General features: G+C 36.6%; 1 protein-coding gene across 4 annotated transcripts in view; it reads left to right on the forward strand.

Moving 5' to 3' along the window:
* The window catches only part of MIOS (meiosis regulator for oocyte development), a 48,025-nt gene that overhangs the window by 15,872 nt on the left and 12,104 nt on the right, over nucleotides 1-20,049 (forward strand). For all 4 annotated transcript variants that reach the window (XM_042966991.1, XM_015535088.2, XM_007076676.3 and 1 more), the window contains 4 exons: nucleotides 10,958-11,212; nucleotides 13,341-13,510; nucleotides 16,456-16,521; nucleotides 17,358-17,516. In XM_042966991.1, the coding sequence (XP_042822925.1) occupies nucleotides 10,958-11,212; nucleotides 13,341-13,510; nucleotides 16,456-16,521; nucleotides 17,358-17,516 (650 nt within the window). The remainder of the gene's footprint in view (nucleotides 1-10,957; nucleotides 11,213-13,340; nucleotides 13,511-16,455; nucleotides 16,522-17,357; nucleotides 17,517-20,049) is intronic.

Here is a 20,049-nt window from a genome sequence, read left to right on the forward strand (position 1 = left end):
TCTTCTGCCTATTTCTTCACTGGATTATTTGTTTTTTGGGTGTTAAGTTCTTTATAGATTTTGGATACTAACCATTTATCCGATATGTCATTTGCAAATATCTGTTCTTCTAACCCATGAGCATGTTTTTCTATTTCTTTGTATCATCTTCAATTTTTAAAAATATTGTTCTATAGTTTTTGGAGTACACATTTTTTACCTCTTTGATTAGGTTTGTTCCCAGGTATCTTGTGGGTTTTAGTGCAATTATAAATGGGATTGATTCCTTGATTTCTCTTTCTGCTGCTTTATTATTGGTGTATAGAAAGGCAACTGATTTCTGTATGTTGATTTTATATCCTGCGACTTTGCTGAATTCATGGATCAGTTCTAGGAATTTTTTGGTGAAGTCTTTTGAGTTTTCCACATAGAGTATCAGGTTGTCTGTGAAGAGTGGAAGTTTGACTTCTTCCTTGCCAATTTGGATGCCTTTTATTTCTTGTTGCCTGATTGCTGAAGCTAGGACTTTCAGTACCAGTGGTGAGAGCAGACATCCCTGTTGTGTTCCTGACCTGAGGGGAAAAGCTCTCAGTTTTCCTCCATTGAGGATGATATTAGTTATGGGTCTTTCGTTTATGTCCTTTATGATGTTGAGGTATGTTCCTTCTATCCTTACTTTCTTGAGGGTTTTTTTTTATTTTTTTTTTTTATTTTTTTTTTAAATTTTTTTTTTTCAACGTTTTTTATTTATTTTTGGGACAGAGAGAGACAGAGCATGAACGGGGGAGGGTCAGAGAGAGAGGGAGACACAGAATCGGAAACAGGCTCCAGGCTCCGAGCCATCAGCCCAGAGCCTGACGCGGGGCTCGAACTCACGGACCACGAGATCGTGACCTGGCTGAAGTCGGACGCTTAACCGACTGCGCCACCCAGGCGCCCCTCTTGAGGGTTTTTAACAAAAAAGGATGTGCTTTTTCTGCATCTATTGAGGGAATCATATAGTTCTTATCCTTTTTTTTATTAATGTGGTATATCATGTTGATTGGTTTGTGGTTATTGAACCAGCCCTGCAGCACAGGAATAAATCCCACTTGATCATAGAAAATAATTCTTTTAATGTACTATTGGCTTTTATTTGCTAGTATCTTGTTGGAAATTTTTGCATCCATGTTCATCATGGGTATTGGTCTGTAATTCTCGTTTTTAGTGGGGTCTTTGTCTGGTTTTTGAATCGAGGTAATGTTGGCTTCATAGAATCAGTTTGGAAGTTTTCCTTCCTTTTTGTTTTTTTTTTTTGAATAGGTTCAAAAGAATAGGTATTAACTCTTCTTTAAATGTTTGGTAGAATTCCCCTGGAAAGCCATCTAGCCCTGGACCCTGGATTCAGTTTCTTTACTGGTTATGGGTTTGTTCAAATTTTCTATTTCTTTCTGTTTCAATTTTGGTAGTTTATATGTTTCTAGGAATTTATCCATTTCTTCCATATTGCCCACTTTGTTGGCATATAATTTTTCATAATATTCTCTTATAATTGTTTGTATTTTTGCAGTGTTGTTTGTGATACCTCTTCTTTCATTTGTGATTATATTTATTTGGGTCCTTTTTTTAATTAAAAATTTTTTTTAATGTTTTTATTTATTTTTGAGAGAGAGACAGAGACAGAGTGTGAGTTGGGGAGGGGCAGAGGGAGAAGGAGACACAGAATCTGAAGCACGCTCCAGGCTCTGAGCTGTCAGCACAGAGCCCGATGCAAGGCTCGAACTTGTGAACCACAAGATCATGACCTGGGCCGAAGTCAGACACTCAACCAACTGAGCCACCCAGGTGCTCTCTTTTTGATAAGTCTGGGTAGAGGGTTATCAGTTTTGTTAATTCTTCCAAAGATCCAGCTCCTAGTTTCATTGATCTATTCTGTTTTTGTTGTTGTTGTTGTTGTTTCTGTATCATGTGTTTTTGCTCTAATCTTTATTATTTCCCTTCTGCTGGTTCTGGGCTTTATTTGCTGTTCTTTTTCCAACTTCTTTAGGTGTAAGGTTAGGTTTGTATTTGAGACCTCCTTCTTGAGGAAGGCCTGTATTGTATTCCCTCTTATGTCACCTTTGCTGCCTCCCAAAGGTTTTGGACTATTGTGTTTTTATTTTCATTGGCTTCCATGTATTTTTTAATTTCTTCTTTAATTTCCTGCTTAATCCACTCATTCTCTAGTAGGATGTTCTTTAACCTTCATATATTTGTGGTCTTTTCAAATTTCTTCTTGTGGTTGACTTTAAGTTTCATAGTGTTGTAGTCTGAAAATATGCACGGTATGATCTCAGTCTTTTTGTACTGGTTGAGGCCTGATTTATGACCCAGTATGTGATCAATTCTGGAGAACGTTCCATGTGCATTTTGCTGCTTTAGGGTGAAATGCTCTGAACGTATCTGTTAAGCCCATCTGGTCTAGTGTGTCATTCAAAGCCATTGTTTCCTTGTTGATTTTCTGCTTAGATAATCTCTCGTTTTGGTAAGAGGAGTATAAAAGTCCCCTACTATTATTGTATTATTATCAGTGAGTTTCTTTATGTTCGTTATTAAATGATTTGTATATTTGGCTGCTTCCAGTTTGGGGACATAAATATTTAAAATTTTTAGATCTTCTTGTTGGATAGGCCCCGTTATTATAATATAGTTCTCTTTTTCATCTTTTATTATATAGTCTTTGGTTTAAAATATAGTTTGTCTGATATATGTATGGCTACTCCAGGTTACTTTTGATGTCCATTAGCATTATAGATGGTTCTTCACCCCCTCACTTTCAATCTGGAGGTGTCTTTGGGTCTAAAATGAATCTCTGGTAAGCAGCATATAAATGGGTCTTTTATATGTATGTGTGTGTGTGTATACATACATACATACACATTTTGGTACCCTATGTCTTTTGATTGGAGCATTTAGTCCATTTACATTCAGAAGTAATTATTGATAGATATGAATTTAGTGCCATTTGTATTACCTGTAAAGTCACTGTTCCTGTATATTGTTCCTTTATCTTTGTTGTTTTTGGTCTCTCTTTCCTGCTCAAAGGGTCCCCTTTAACAGTTCTTGCATAGCTGGTTTAGTGTTCACAAACTCCTTTAGTTGTTGCTTGTTTTGGAAACTCTATTTCTCCTTTCTGACTGACACCCTTGCTGTATATTCTCAGTTGATGGGGCGGCTGAGTGGCTCATTTGGTTAAGAATCTGATTCTTGATTGGTTGAGATCCTGATCTCATGGTCGTGAGGTTGAGCCCCATGTTAGGCTCAGTGCTGACAGCATGGAGCCTGCTTGGGATTGTCTCTCTCCATCTCTCTCTCTCTCTCTGTCTCTCTCTCTCTCTCAAAATAAATAAACATTTCTGGAAAATGTGAAGTTAAAAAAAAAAAAAAATTCTTGGCTGCATTTTTTCCTGACTAGCATGTTGAACATATGCCACTCTGTTCTGGCCTGCCAAGTTTCTGTGGACAGGTCACCTGGTACTCTTATGTGTCTACCCTTGTAGGTTAAGGACCTTTTGTCCCTAGTTGCTTTCAGAATTCTCTCTTTATCTTTGTATTTTGCAGATTTCACTATGATATGTCTTGGTGTTGACCTGTTTTTTTGTTTTGTGTGTGTGTGTGTGTGTGTGTGTTTGACGGGAATTCAGCATGCCTCTTGGACTTGAATGCCTGTTTTCCGTCCCCAGATTAGGGAATTTCTCAGCTATATTTATTCAAATAAACCTTCTGTCTTTTTTCCTACTCTTCTTCTGGGACTCCTATGATATGATATTATTGCACTTTATAGAATTGTTGCATTCCCTAGGTCTGTATTCATGATCTAATAGTTTTCTTTCCTCCTTTTCAGCTTCATTATTTTCCATAGTTTTATCTTCTATATCACCTATTTGGTCCTCTATTTCTTCCATCCTCATGATTACATCCAGTCAGTTTTGCATCTCAGTTATAGCATTTTTTATTTCAGCCTGAGTAGTTTTTAGGTCTTTGATTTTTGTAGCAAGTGTTTCTCTGGTGTCTTCTATGCTTTTTTCAAGCCCAGCTAGTATTCTTATGACTCTTGTTCTAAATTCTTGTTCAGTTAAATTACTTATATCTGTTTTGAGCAAATCCTGGCTGTGGTTTCTTCTTGATTTTTGTTTGGGGGACAATTCTTCCATCTTGTCATTTTGTCTAGGTTCCTGTCTTTTGCATGTTATGAAAGCTTGTTATATTTCCTGGTCCTGAGAGTAATGGGTATATCAAGAAGGGGTCATACACTGTCCAGGGCCTGGCATTTCAGGAAGTTTTTCAGGTATATGCTGTATGCACTGTGCTGTTGTGATATAGCTGCTTTTTCCCGCTGGTCAGTCCTTGGCAGAGTTCTTCCTTGCTTGTAGTGGGGAGTATTTGACCTTTAATTGGGTGTGCTTTGATCTATTAAAATAAGCCTACTGGAAAAAAAAAAAAAAAAGGCCTGATCAAAAAAAGAGAAAAGAAATAAAACAAACAAAAAACTATAAGGCTGATTTCAAAGGAATAGAAAACAAAAAAGAAGAAAAAGAAAGAGAAGCCTGATCCAAAAAACAAGAAAAGGAAACAAAAAACCAAAAGCAAACAAATGAACAAAAAACTAAGCCTGATTTAAAAAAAAAAAAAAAAAAAATGTCTGGTCCTGTTTCCACCAGAATTGAAGCTGATGCTTTGGAGCACTCTATGATCAGTGGACTTGTGCACTTGGGGGTGGGGGAGGGGGAAGCTGTGTTGGTCCTTGGGGAAGAGGCCCACTGCACTGGCTCACAATCAGACCTGCCCTCGTAAAGATGTCCCTGCAGGGTGTAGGGGGGCAGGGTTTGGTGTAAACAGCTTCTGCCTTGACTGGGGGAGCTGTGTTATTTGCTGAAGTCAGACCCTGTTGATGGTGGGGGAAGATGGCGCCACCCTGCTCTCTCCTCTATTCCTGGGTAGGAGAGCTGGCGCCCACCTCTGTTCTGGTAGTCCTCACAGACAAGCGAACAATTTCTCCTCCTGTGTCCCAGGCTTCTGTCAGATCCATGCCCTCAACCCTTCTGTTCCCGGGGCCATAGACATGCTGGGCACCATAGCTTTCCAGTGTTATTGTTTGTTTGTTTTAATATTTCCCATTTATTTTTATATATTTTTTAAGTTTATTTATTTCTTTTGAGAGAGAAGAGAGAGGGAGAAGAGAGAGACAGAGAGAATGTAAGTGAGGAGGGGCAGAGAGAGAGAGAGGGGAGAGAGAGAATCCCAAGCCAGCTCTGCACTGGCAGGCTGGAGCCCAGTGCAGGGCTCAAACCCACAAACCACAAGATTATGACCTGGGCCAAAATCAAGAGTCAAACACTTAACCAACTGAGCAACCCAGGTGTCCCTTCAGTGTTTTCATCTTTGGTGCAGGACTGAGATTCAAAACTCTGAATCTTAAAGGGCTCACCACAATGTGGACCTGCTGCCCTCTGAAGGAGAGGCTCGCCGTGCTGTGCCTTCTGTCCCAGTAAAGCAATTGCAGGGCCGTACAGGTGCCTGGAGTTTATGATGATGCACAGTGAAAAGCTGTGACCACTTTACCCACCACAGTGCACACCTCTGTCTCCTATTGAACATTCAAAGGCGCCAGCCTCAGCTTTTGTCCTTGGAGAAGCAATATATCCTTGTCCGAATGCACTCCAGGAAAGGAACATTCTCTCCTAGTGCGACCCAGGGGATCCCCACATCGCACTGTCTATTCTGGGGCCTCCCCTCCATCTCCCTAGGAGCACCACCACCCTCTTGGATCTACTGCAGCAAATGGCACAGACTGTCAAAAACCCAGAATTTCAGCTCCACTGTTTGCAAAAAGTTGGGATACTCAGTTCCTCAAGATTCCCCCATCAGTGGTTTTGGGGGAGTGCTTTTCTTGTGCGAACCCAACACACTTCTTTCTCTCCCCTTCTCTTTCTCCTCTTTGCAAAAAAGGCTCCCACCCCTGTGCAGCACCATGGCTTTCCTGTCCCCCAGTTTGCCTCCCTGCACCAAGTACCTGCCACGTTCTATCAGATTATGCAGATTGTTCTCTTAATCCCCAGATCGATTTCCTGGGTGTTCATATGATTTGATGTTGATCTGTGTTTAAGGGACGAGATCCCCAAGCCTAGGGTCCCCTTACTACTTACTCCACCATCTTAATTCCTCCCTCACAAACTAAAAATGTTTTTTAATGTTTAAGTGAACTTGTTTCTCTTGCGCCTGTCAATAAAACATCGATTCTATTTATATATATAGGTTAGTCTTAAATTTAAGGGATACAGTTTTGTTCTTTTAGTATTGAAAGACGTGTAAATACATTTTAATTCTTTTTCAGAGATAAAATCATAAATTTTAAAATTTATATGTGTTAAAAAGAATGACTATATACTTAAAAATGCACAATAATATCACGCTGCTTATTTGATAACCCTAATAACCAGGTACATAGTTATCAAGCCATAAGAAGGCCAAAAGATCAGGCAAAATACATGACGCGGTATCCATGCACTTGACTTACAGGACATATTTCCACTTTGTAGTACTGAACTCTTTGGAGTTGTACGTATTCATCTTTATTTATTCCATGGCACAATTTCTGTAAAATAAAAACTCTAAGAAACTCAAATATTATTAAACTGTGAGAATTTGTTTGAAAAATAAATTGCTGCTTTTTGTTCACCTGTTTAAAATAATCCTTTTTTGGGGGGGGGGGTGCCTGGGTGGCTCAGTTCATTAAGCGTCTGACTTCAGCTCAAGGCATGATCTCACAGTTTGTGAGTTCAAGCCCACATCAGGCTCTGTGCTGACAGCTCAGAGCCTAGAGCCTGCCTGCCTCAAATTCTGAGTCTCCCTCTCTGTCTCTCTGCCCTTCCCCTGCTCACACTGTGTCTGTCTGTCTGTCTCTCTTTCTCTTTGTCAAAAATAAATAAACATTAAACAATTTTTAAATAGTCTTTTTTTATGTTTGTTTATTTTTGAGAGGGAGAAGAGAGAGTGTGAGTTGGGGAGGGGCAGAGAGAGTGATGAAGACACAGAATCTGAAATAGGCACCTGGCTCTGAGCTGTCAGCACAAAGCCTGACTGGGCTCAAGCTTGGGAATGGTGAGATCATGACCTGAGGCAAAGTCAGATACTTAACCAACTCATATGGTTGGTTACCCATGTGCCCCTAAAATAGTTTTTATTTATTTTTTTAGAAAAAGTTTATTTTTATTTATTTTGAGAGAGAGATAGCAAGCAAGGGAGGGGCAGAGAGAGAGGTAGACAAAATCCCAAGTAGGTTCTGCACTGTCTATGCAGAGCCTGATGCAGGGCTTGAACTCCAGAACCGTGAGATCATGACCTGAGCCGAAGTCAAGAGTTGGATGCATAACCGACTGAGCCGCCCAGGTGCCCCTGAAATAGTCATTTTTACCATTTAATATCCTCAGCATTCAATCCAAAATTTATAGGAGAGATACAAAAATAAATACCAAATGGTACATCTACAGCTTATTCTTAAAATTTAATAGCTGCATTTTATCTAAATGTAAATTTGTTATTCAGAAAAATGTTGTGTTTAGCTTTTTTTAAGTTTTTATTTGTTTATTTTGAGAGAGAGCATGGGAAGAGCAGAGGCAGAGGGAGGGAGAGAGAGAATCCCCAAGCAGGCTCCGCACCATCAGTGCAGAGTCTGACGTGTAGCTCAAATTCATGAACTGAGAGATCATGTCCCAAGCCAAACTCAAGAGTCGGATGCCTAAGTGACTGACCCACCCAGGTGTCCTTGTTGTATTTAATTTTTAACGTGTTTTAACCTTATTATTCAGAATTTTATAACAGTTCTTAAAAGTTCACTTTCATAAGCTAAAAGTGATTTTGTCATGACTAACTTTCTTCATGGTTGCAAATAGAGCAGCATGCTTGCTTCCTCTTTTCAATGGGCAGGTGGTTCTCTTAAGGGAAGAAAACTTTTCAGAAGTTTCCTCCTGACCCCTTGACTTAACAGCAACAGTTTTCAGCAGTAAGGTTAAAAATAAACAATTTCAAGTGTAGATATTTAACTGTTTTTTTAATTTCCAGATTTACAAATAACTCATCTTGAAACTTTTTTATAAAGCAATGATATATAGCTTAAAATATGTCCTACCATGAATAATATTATGAGCTTTTGCCATGGCCTAACATCATATAATGAAGGAAGTTATTTAAAAGTGTGAATTAGGTTTGGAGAGTTTAGACTTTTGCTGTTATACTAATTTTACTCTTTACTCATGTATTTAGACATTCACTATATACTAATTTTACTCTACCCATGTATTTAGATTAAATGGACTTTAAGAAATAATGCTTTGCATTATTTATATATGTATTTGATTTGCAAATGGCAATTGATGCAGTTTTTAATATTTTCCCAATTTTGCTTGTGTTCATTTCTTTAATTCTTTTCTCAGAAGAGTATAAAGTCAACTTTGGACAGTATATTCATTTTTATATTATGCAAATATCATCATTTCCATGGTCTAAAGTCTTGGCATGGCTTCACTGGGTCCTCTGCTGTTGGTTTCACAAGGCTAAAATGAAGATGTTAGCCAGGCTTTGGTTGTTTCTGGAGGTTGGAGTATTGTTCCAAGCTCATATGGTTATTGACAGAATTGTTTCCTTGAACTTGTAGGGCAGAATTGTCCTTGCTGGCTGTCGCCAGGGGCTGTCCTCAGCTCCTAGAGGCTACCCACGCTTCCTTGCCACACAGCCTTCTCACAACGAAGCAACTTTTACTTCTAGTATAGCTGGAGAACCTCTCTCATTTTCTCTGGACTCTTTTGAAGGTATTAACGTGGTTAAGTCAGGCCCACACATGATAATTTCCCTTTCATTGACTCAGAGACAACTAAGTAATGACCTTTTATTACATCTGCAAAATGCTTTCACTTGTACTATATTGTGTAATTTAGAAGCAAGTCACAGATTTCACCTGTACACAAGGGGAGGGGATTATATACTAGGGGGCAAGAATCATGGAGCCCAATTTACAATTCTGCCTACCACAGACAAATGGAATTATTTCTTAAAACCTATTGATCTAGTTATTTACAAAGGTATAATTATGTATTATATGTAAGTATAAAAGTTATAATAAAAGATGTTTATAATGTTAAACATTCTTGCTGCCTAACTCATAACTGAGTTTATTCTGAAAATCCTTTTTGTTAAAATAACAGATAATTCTATAATGACAATTTTGATGGTACAACTTTCTAGAACATTTAAGGATTTGATATGCAATAGGAGTCAGGTTTTATTTCTATTTGTTTCACCTTTATTTAGTGCCATTAGGATCATCTGCCTTGATTACAATGTAATGCTCGAAGAATTAGATTCCTTCTGAAAAGAGAATGAGAATATATAAAATCTTTTGATTTAGTGAAGGGGAAGAAACCTTCAAATAATTCCCATTCTGTTTTAGCTTTAGTATTTACTTCAAACTTTCGGAGTACTTTGGTATTTACGATCTCATTTTTTCATATATATGTATATAATTTTTTTAATGTTTATTTTTATTTTTTTTCAACGTTTTTTATTTATTTTTGGGACAGAGAGAGACAGAGCATGAACGGGGGAGGGGCAGAGAGAGAGGGAGACACAGAATCGGAAACAGGCTCCAGGCTCCGAGCCATCAGCCCAGAGCCTGACGCGGGGCTCGAACTCACGGACCGCGAGATCGTGACCTGGCTGAAGTCGGACGCTTAACCGACTGCGCCACCCAGGCGCCCCTTTAATGTTTATTTTTGAGAGAGAGAGAGAGAGAGAGAGTCAGAGCATGAGTGGGGAAGGGACAGAGAGAGAGGGAGACACAGAATCTGAAACAGGCTCCAGGCTCTGAGCAGTCAGCACAGAGTCCAATGTGGGGCTCGAACCCACGAACGATGAAAATATGACCTGAGCCGAAGTCAGACACCTAACAACTGAGCCACCCAGGTATATATACACACACACACACATACACACACACACACATACATACATACAAAGAGAGAAAGTCGGAGAGGGAGAGTCAGTCTATTGGATTCTAAGCACTGGAGATAATCTTTCAAGTAGAAACAAGACACCTGCCCTTTTGAAGCATATATTCTAGTAGGAGAAGAGAGAAGACTGAAAACTAATAAAATATGGGAGCTAACATTAGGTCTAAGGGAAATTGAAGAAACAGTGTTACGTTAGAAAATAGCAGGTGGCACTCTTAGATTAGGTGGTCAGGGAAGCTTCTCTGAAGCAGCAGCTCAGCCCATCAAGCATTAATTGTTCTTCCAGTAGCTCTTTTGGTATCTCAAGGAACTGTTGTAGTTAACAACATGTAATGTATGTTTTGTTTGTGGCATATTTTACATTTATGCTGTCATGAATTTGTGGTTAAGAAGTCAAATATCCAGGGGCACCTGGGTGGCTCATTTGTTAAGGGTTCCACTCTTGATTTCGGCTCAGGTCATGATCTCATGGTTCATGAGTTTGAGCCCTGTCAGGTTCTGCACTGACAGCACTGGAGCCTGCTTGGGATTCTCTCTCTCCCTCTCTTTCTGCTCCTTTCTGTGTTCGTGCTCTCTCTCTCTTTCTCTCAAAATAAGTTTAAAAAATACACTTAAAAAAGTCAAATATCCAGAGTGTAATATTGAAATATTTCTGTGTAAAATGGACTTACTTTTTTTTTTTTTTTAATGTTTGTTTTTGAGAGAGAGAGACAGAGTGTGAGCAGGGGAGGGGCAGAGAGAGAGGGAGACCCAGAATTCAAAGCAGGCTCCAGGCTCTGAGCTGTCAGCACAGAGCCTGATGTGGGATGCAAACTCACAAGCCATGAGATTAGGACCTGAACTGAAGTCGGATGCTTAACTGCCTGAGCCACCCAGGCATCCCCAGACTTACTTCCTAAATATATTTCAAAATATAGTAATAAAGCAACTAATATAAAAATACTTATCTTTTTTAGGAATGGTGGAAAGTAGCAGACATAATTGGAGCGGTTTGGATAAGCAAACTGATACTCAGAATTTAAATGAAGAGAGAATTTTAGCTTTACAGCTTTGCGGGTGGATAAAGAAAGGAACGGATGTAGATGTGGGGCCATTTTTGAACTCCCTTGTACAAGAAGGGGAATGGGAGAGAGCTGCTGCTGTGGCATTGTTCAACTTGGATATTCGACGAGCAATCCAAATCCTGAATGAAGGAGCATCTTCAGAAAAAGGTATTAGGTTATATTCTAAGATGACTGCAGTTCATAGAATCCTTTAAAGTAAAGATGCTGATAACTTTAAGATATTTAATCAGTATTTTTAGATAATTTTTTTTGAAAGAGTAATGAGCACAGAACTGTATCTATGAAAGTAGATATCCCATCTCTTTTGTTTATGCTTTGGTTTATATCTAAAAAAGAAAATGTGTCTTAAGTACCATTTTAATGATGTTACAGTAAATGCTCAAATGTGTCCCTTTTAATGTTTTTTTTTTTTTTCTTTTAAAGATGGTTCACATACATTTTTAAAAATGTATTGGAGATTGGGCTACTTCAGTTTGCAGGCATTCTTATGGCAAACATTTGTATTTTATACATCATCTTTCGGATGGTTATTGGTTGACTTTTAGGAAACTAAGTGACACTTTAGTTAGACTAATACAGATTCTTATAAAAATCATACTTTGATATGCAAAAATGCTTCTACTGGAGTCTGGTGATTTAAACGTAGTTTTCATGTAATATTTTTTAAAAGGAAGAAACAGTGAAATGTAAAGTTTTTACTCCGACATTTTGCAAGAGAATACGTGGGCAAATAAATTTCAGTCTAGACATGCAGTTTTTTCCTTATCAGGAATATTTCAGTTGAAAGTAACTAAGATATATATAGCTTTTGATTTTTAATACACCTAGCAAATTGTTTCTGAATATTCAGAATGTGTAATTCTTATTTGATGGTCCATTTTGAAAACATTACATTTCTATTGTACCACAGAGAAAAACATGCAAATAATTGTAATGTATTTGCTTGCAGTAAAAAAAGTTTAAAAAACTAATGTTTTGCCCAGATTGGCCTCTTTTCCTTCACTTTTGCTCCAGTGTAAGTCTTCCCCATTTGGGAGAGCAATAGAAGATAATGTGGAGATGAAAAAAAGAATCGATATTTTAAGCCATTTGTAATTGTAATTTTCGTATAACCTGAGAGCTTGATGCCTCCCTATCATGTGTACCTGGAAAATTTGGTGTTAGATTTAAACACCCATACTATCAATAGGGAAAGTATATTTCCTGTGATTTTAATAACTTGGTTAAGGACTAAAGAAAAGATTTTCTGAGTCAAATATTCCTTTCCACTTGGAAATAAATTGTTTTAAGCAGGATTCACAAAGATATTCTTTGGTTGTGAGGGTGGTTGTTTTAATCTCAAAAGACTTTAAATCTAATTTAATAGAGTAGGCAGAGGAAGCAAGTACAAAGTAACTTGGGGAAAGTGTTCATAGGAATGAAGAGCAAGGCTATTTAAGAACATAAAGTGGGAAATGCTGTTTTATTTGGAAAAGAAAGAAAATGATCAGTCTCAAGGAACAGAATAAGAAAATTGCTATAATAAATATAGAAAATATTCAAAAGTTAAAGGTGAATTTAGTTTTCTTTTCTGAAGCTGAACTTAGATGGCCAAGCAGTCATAGGGCTAACTGCCAGTTTAGCAGCTTATCCATGGCTGTGTGAACTGCTAAAAACTGCCATTTAGAAGACTATTGGTAACAAATGCTTTGTTGCAAATGTGTCTAAATACAATGTTACTTTGTTAATTTTGATAGTTAATTTTGCCCTAGAAAAATTAAAAGTATAATACTATAATAAGAATGCTAAAATAATGGCTTTCAGAACATATACTTAAGTATGTGCATTCTGTATTTAGGAATAGGAAAACAAAATTATTTTGAAAATTGTAGTCCTGAGGTACAGTAATGTTTATTATCAGTGTTCTGAAATATCTGTATATAAATGAACATGATAAGGCTGGCAATGATTCTGGTAGTATGGCTTCACTTCTCTTCATTTAGACCCTACACAATAACACGGTATAGGAACCTGCCTGGAATGAGAACTTGAAAATTTAATGATGTGTTTGTCCTGCACAGGGTTAGCAATATTGGCAACAGTTTTATAAGAATAGAAATTTTTGCTTGTGGTCCTTGCCAAATTTTCCAATCTGGACCAAAACCCCTATTCTAGTGGGCTTATTTTTCTGTAGGTAAATGTTGCCTTCCAGTCTATTGGTTTATGGTTTAAGAACTGGAAGAGGAGATATTAAGCTTTTGATTACTTTGATTAGCTGACTGTTTTTAACATGCAGGCGATCTGAATCTCAATGTGGTAGCAATGGCTTTATCGGGTTACACAGATGAGAAAAACTCCCTTTGGAGAGAAATGTGCAGCACTCTACGACTACAGTTAAATAACCCATATCTGTGTGTCATGTTTGCATTTCTGACAAGCGAAACAGGATCTTATGATGGAGTATTGGTAAGCTAATTTCTGTTTGACAAGGTTCCTTTTAAAATAAAAGTTTTTATCCAGCCTTGTTAAAATGTTCAAATGTCTGTTGCATGAAATATTGTTATATTTTGATGTATTTTGTATTAGTTAAAATAAGGTATCTTAAATATCTTTGGGCGGCTCTTGAATGTCATTCTACAGTTAAGTACCTGATAACAAACTTGATTTTTTAAATAGTTTTAACAATATAATTTGCAGATATAGAGGGAATAGGATTTTATTCTTTAGTTTAAGAACAGCTCTAGAATTATACAACTATATAAACATAAATTTCATATTGAAGTGCATTTTTTAAAGTTTATTTATTTTGAGAGAGAGAGAGGGAGAAAATCTCAAGCAGGCTCTGCACTGTCAGCACGGAGCCCGGCACGGGCTCAAACCCATGAACCATGAGATTATGACCTGAGCTGAAGTCAAGAGTTGGATGCTTAACGGACTGAGCCGCCCAGGCACCCCAAAATGCAAATTTTTAAAAGTTTGTGTTTTTGTTTTTAGTTAAGTAAACAAACACATGATCAATTATGATTAGAATAACCATGTAACTTATCTGAGTTAGTATTTGCGTTCTCAGACATACAGACAGTTTGGAAGATCTATGATCACATTACTTATACTGAACTGTTTCATTTTTTCATTATTTGGTCTTCTCTATCACTTTTTTCTCCTGCTTTACCCACATGTCTATCTAACCATATCACCAAATAAGTTCTTTACACAAAGTGGGGACAGAAGAGTGAAATGAGATGTACTTATCAGTTTCAGTTATAGTGTTTTAAGCTTCACATTAGTACTATAACTTTTTTTTGCATTGTTGGATACTTTTCTACCACTGAGAAGAGATTTCTAACATGGAACTTATTTCTGTGTTTGCTATTATAGCACTTCATATAAAAGACACATTGCTTGGATGATTGATTTAAGGGTCAGGCCCTAAGAATTTAAAAAAACATGTATTTTATTGAGGTATCTTAATGAAAAATTTAATAAATGTTGTTAATGTCCACTTTGGCAATTCCTTAGTTTATGGATTTTGTCCATTAACTTCTAATAAAAGAACTATTGAACTTTTCTAACCACTTCAAATTAATATCCAAGAGTGTTTTTTTTTTTTATTTGTTTTTACTGTAATTACTCTTTTTTGTTAAACAGAAGACTTTAAAATGTATTTTGGAGAAATAATACTTTCAGGAAGTAGTAAAGTATGGTAAAGACAAGAAGAAGAAGTGGATTGTTCAATTTTATGTTTATTTTTGAGAGTGATAGAGACAGAGCATGAGTCGGGGAGGGGCAGAGAGAGAGGGAGACACAGAATCTGAAGCAGGCTCCCAGCTCTGAGCTGTCAGCACAGAGCCCGATGTAGGGCTCAAACTCACCAACTGTGACATCGTGACCTGAGCCAAAGTTAGATGCTTAACTGACGGAGCCATCCAGGTGCCCCAGATTGTTCATATTTTAAATTGATAGAGAAGTATTGTTTAAATACTCAATTTCTGTATTTTAAATTAAGTGATCTATTACAAATACCCTTATTTTCTTATATCTAAATTTGGGTTATTAAGTAAGATATATCTTGCCTTAAGTAGAAACTTCATATTTCCAAACTGTTTTGAGAGTGTGCCTAATTATTCTTTATGTATTAATAATTATAATTAATGTGTCCTTTGTTAAAAGTTGTTAAGTTGCGGTAATCTAATGAAAAGTGCTGAATTGGGAAATCGAACCTAAAGTCCTTGCTCCAGCACAGTTACTTCAGCTAGTCAGTTTACTTTTGGGGTTTTCATTTTCTCAGCTGTAAAATGGGACAGATAATATTTATAATTCTTTTCCAATCAAAATTATACACATGTGCTGAATCTAAAGAGTTAAATCTAGTTTGCATGAGACATGTTCCATCTTAAATGCAGCACCGTAGTTTATACTTGGAAGTGCACGTTAGGATAGGTATCAGTTGAAATGGTCTTATGTTTAAAGCAGGAAAACTATATCTCATAGGATGATTTCAATGGAAGTCACTTTTAAACTTTTATATTTAGCACAAAGTTAATTACCTTCCTACATTTATAGAAATTCAAAATAGTATTTTACAATATTGACAAGTATACAAAAATTTAAGTATCACAGTACCCCTGAAATTTTTGCCACAAACACCAATATAGCAGTATTTTACTATGGCCAAAAAAAAGTGTATCTATTTATTTATAAGGGTATGTTTAAAACTTTCTACTTTGTATTTAGAAACATGTATTGATAGTCTTTTTAAATTCTGTATTGGTATATTCACTGGTAATTCACAGATTTCCTAGACTTGTTGATTAACTTAGCATCCCAGAAAAGATTTCCTCAGTTTCCCCCAGATGTATTTCTATAATGGAAGGATTACATGGCATCTTAAATTTGATAAACCATATTTTATTGCTTGCATTTTATGTTGGAGTTATGTAAAACTGAACTGGAATATTTTTAACCTGAATTGGTCAGTATTTTAGGCATAAATTTTTACTTTGCAAGAATAATAACCTTAGCATGGAGTTTCCTGAGGGCTACATGAAGAAAGACATCTTAGGGGCACCTGGGTGGCTCATTCAGATAAGTGTCTGACTCTTGACCTCAGCTCGGGTTATCATCTTATGGTTTGTGGGTTCGAACCCCGTGTCAGGCTTTGCGCTGATAGTGCAGAACTTGCTTGAGATTCTCTCTCTCCTCTCTCTCTGTTCAACCCCTCTGTCTTTCAAAATAAATAAATAAACTTAAAAAAAAAAAGGCATCTTAGGCAGTCAGTGGCTCTGCCAGTATATACTCAATAACTTACTAATACATTTGAAAATTAAATTGCATATTAGATATGTAAAATAGTCTGCAAAAATATAAAACTCATAGCACCTACAAGTAACTCCTTGCTCTTTCCTTTTCAGTATGAAAACAAAGTTGCTGTACGTGACAGAGTGGCATTTGCTTGTAAATTCCTTAGTGATAGTCAGGTAAAAACTGATACAATTCTATGTTTGAAGTTATTAATATTTACTCTTACTGCATTAGGAAATTAATCTTTTTGTATAGATATGTATATGTGACATTTATATATGAATTATTCTAAAAAAGTAAACTAATAATTCTTTGTTAGGTCAAGATATTGTAAACCTGTGTATCATAACCAAAATTGCTTGTGTAAGAATGCTGACTTAATATTTTAGTTTATTTCTGCTTTTGGCCTATAGATAAAGATGTTAAACTCACCCCTTAGGGATGTCATAAGAGAATTCCTTCATTTCCTAATACAATAAACAAGTATTAAATGCATATGCTATGTGTATAGTGAGAGAGAAATGCACAGAAACAATGAGTAACATAATGTGCTAAGTGCTACAATAATGAGAAAGTGCTGAGGGAAAACGGAGGAATCTTGGCTACAGGTTGGGGTGGGATGACGCCAGGGAACACCTTACCAAGAGATGTTATTTTTGATAATCTTAAAGTTCCCTTTCAACTCCAATTCTGTTACAGCAAGAACTTGGCAGAATAATGAGGACAGTTCTCTTTAAGTTTAAAATAGTAAACTCTGTAGTTCTTTTGTAGAATAATTATTAAAACAATAAATGTCTTGCTGTTTTGAAAAAGTGTTTTAAACGATCTTGGATTCTGCATTGTAGTTTATGATAGATGCAGACTTCTTAGAGATCATATCTAGATTTTTGCAAGGGCTTTGGTTTTAAAATGTTTTCCATAAATATAGCACTATTTTAAAAGTACAAGTTTTGAAGGTACAAAGTATATAGTGAAACATATTAATTCAGAAAAATCACTTTGAATTTTCCAGTTAAATAGGTATATTGAAAAGTTGACCAACGAAATGAAAGAGGCTGGAAATTTGGAAGGAATACTGCTTACAGGCCTTACTAAAGATGGAGTGGACTTAATGGAGAGTTATGTCGATAGAACTGGAGATGTCCAAACAGCAAGTTACTGCATGTTACAGGTTAGTGCAGTGTGGTGGCAGCTTAAAGAAAAATAGTGCTTAACCACCTTCCTCCCTCATCGAATGGTTATGCCTTTTGCTTGCTTAGGATCTTTAGGAGGCATTTCACTTTAACCCAATCTCTTGATCTATAGAGGACTTCTTAGTGTCCCTCACCCTCCTGCTTTGGGTTATCCAGTTATTCCTTTCATTTTGGGAAGTTTCAGTGTTGAATTTATATAAAGTTCAAATGGAGCAGAGAAACCTCTCTCCAGTTTCTCCAGTTGACAGAATTATACCTTATGTGAAAGAGATGGTCTTTCCCTGAACTGTAGTCTCCCTTGAAGTCCTGAAGGCAAGTTATATCACAACTCTCTTAACTCGTCATTTTCGCTCTTTGTTATCAACGGGCATGATTTGGAGTAACAAGTTCATCACTTTACTTTCAGTTTTTACTGTTAGTAGTTTACTGTTAGCTGTTAAAAACAGATTTCTGGCAAAGGTTTCCTTCTGCTTTACTTTTGATAGACATGCCATGAAAATTTAGAGCATTTCCCTGAGATTTCCTATAGCTCTCCAACTCTTCTTACCCTTTCATGGTGTCCTTTTTCCTGTCCCCATCCCTTCATACAATATGATGGCATGCTGTGTACTGGGCAAACGTAATAGAATGCTCCCTTCCCCACCCCTACCATCTCAGGAACAAATATAGATACTGGCCCACAAACCACACTATAATATACTTACCAACATATCAGGCCACTGTCCATGGAAGAAAAGGTGTCTTTCTGTAACATAATGCATAATTTTGTCTGACTGAAATGAGATTACATCTGTTAAATTACACTGGAGAAGTATGACTACCAAGTACAAATGAGTTGATAGCTTCTTAACAAGATTTATAAAATACAGTTAATATGCAGACAGTGTATAATAAAAGACAGTGGATCTTGCTTTTAGAAAATTCATTCTGATGTTTCCCCCATTTGTATTTATATGATCAAGGTTAAGTGTACCATCATGCTGTTTGTTCTCTATCTTATTTTTCCTTCTTCTTTTTGTTCTTCTGTCCCTTTCCTCCCTTCTTTTGATCTAATTGAACATTTCATTGTTTCACTTCACCCACTGGGTTTTTAACTATTAACCTGTCATTATCTTTTTTATTTATTTATTTTTTTGAAGTGGTTGTTCTTGGTCTAACAAAAATGCATCCCTACCTCATCAGTTAACATTTTTACCCCCTCATACTTCACATTTCACACCTAACACATCATGTTTCCTACTTTTTCTCTTTTACCTCACACCTGACGTTTCCACTTTTTATCTTCATACTTCACACTTTTCAGATGTTACAACAGTGTAATTCCATTTACACATCTCCTTCCTTTGTCTTATTATTTTACTTCTATATACCTTATAAACTTCAACTAACAGTGTTATTGTATTTGTTTTGAACAGTCACTTGTCTTTTACGTAAATTATGTGAAAAATGAAAACATGGACTTTTACATTTATTTATTTATTTATCATTCCTGGGACTGTTTACTTCCTCCAATAGACACAATTTTCACGTTGTATTATTTCTCTTTGGTCTTTCTCTCTAGCATTTCTTGTAGTACAGTTTCATGGATGACAGATCCTCTCAGCTTAATTTTAACTGAAAATGTCTATTTCACTCTTGCTTTGGTTCAGCACTTTAAAGGTGTCATTTCATAGTTTTCTGGCCTCCATTGTTTATGAAGAAAAGTCAACTATTATTATTAATGTCTCCCCTGTGTAATGTTTCATTTTTCCTTGGGCTGCTTTTGGTTTTCAGCAGTTTACCCTTGATGTTTAGTTGTAGTTCTTTTTGTCCTGCTTGTGGTTCACTGATCTGCAAGTCAGTGTTTCTCATTAGATTGTGAAGTTCTTCAAATTGTTTAAATGCTGTGATTTGTTCATTGACTCTTAATGTCACCTGAGGAGAAGATTTTCAGCTCTTGTACTGTTTAGTTCTAGAGTCTTAATTTTTATATAGTTTACATTTTTCACTCAGATCTCTATCTGTACGCTGATTAAAACATTTTTCCTGGGGCATCTGGGTGGCTCAGTCAGTTAAGTGCCTGGCTCTTGATTTTGACTCAGGTTATGATCTCGCCGTCCTGAGATTGAGCCCTGGATTGGGCTCTGTGTTGAGCGAGGAGCCTGGTTGGGATTCTCTATCTCCCTCTCTCTCTCTGCCCTTCCCCCACTCACGCACACGCGTGTGCTCTCTCCCTCTCTCTCAAAATAAATAAACATTTAAAAAAAAAAACCAAAACACACAAAAACCAAAAACTCTACTTTTCCTTTAAGTCTTTGAACATATATTTAATGGTTGCATTTATTATTTTTCCTGCTAACTCTCTTAATGTGGGGTATTTTAGATTTGGTTTTTGTTGACTGCCTTTTTCCTTGACTTTGAACTATACTTACCTGTTTATGTCTGGTGGTTTTTCATTTGAATACTGGATGTTGTGTATAGTACATTATAGAGATCTGGGTTCTTTTACCTTTTCCTGAAGAATGTTGGTTA

This window comes from Panthera tigris, chromosome A2 (genome assembly GCF_018350195.1).
Source record: "Panthera tigris isolate Pti1 chromosome A2, P.tigris_Pti1_mat1.1, whole genome shotgun sequence".
NCBI classification, from domain to species: Eukaryota; Metazoa; Chordata; class Mammalia; order Carnivora; family Felidae; genus Panthera; species Panthera tigris.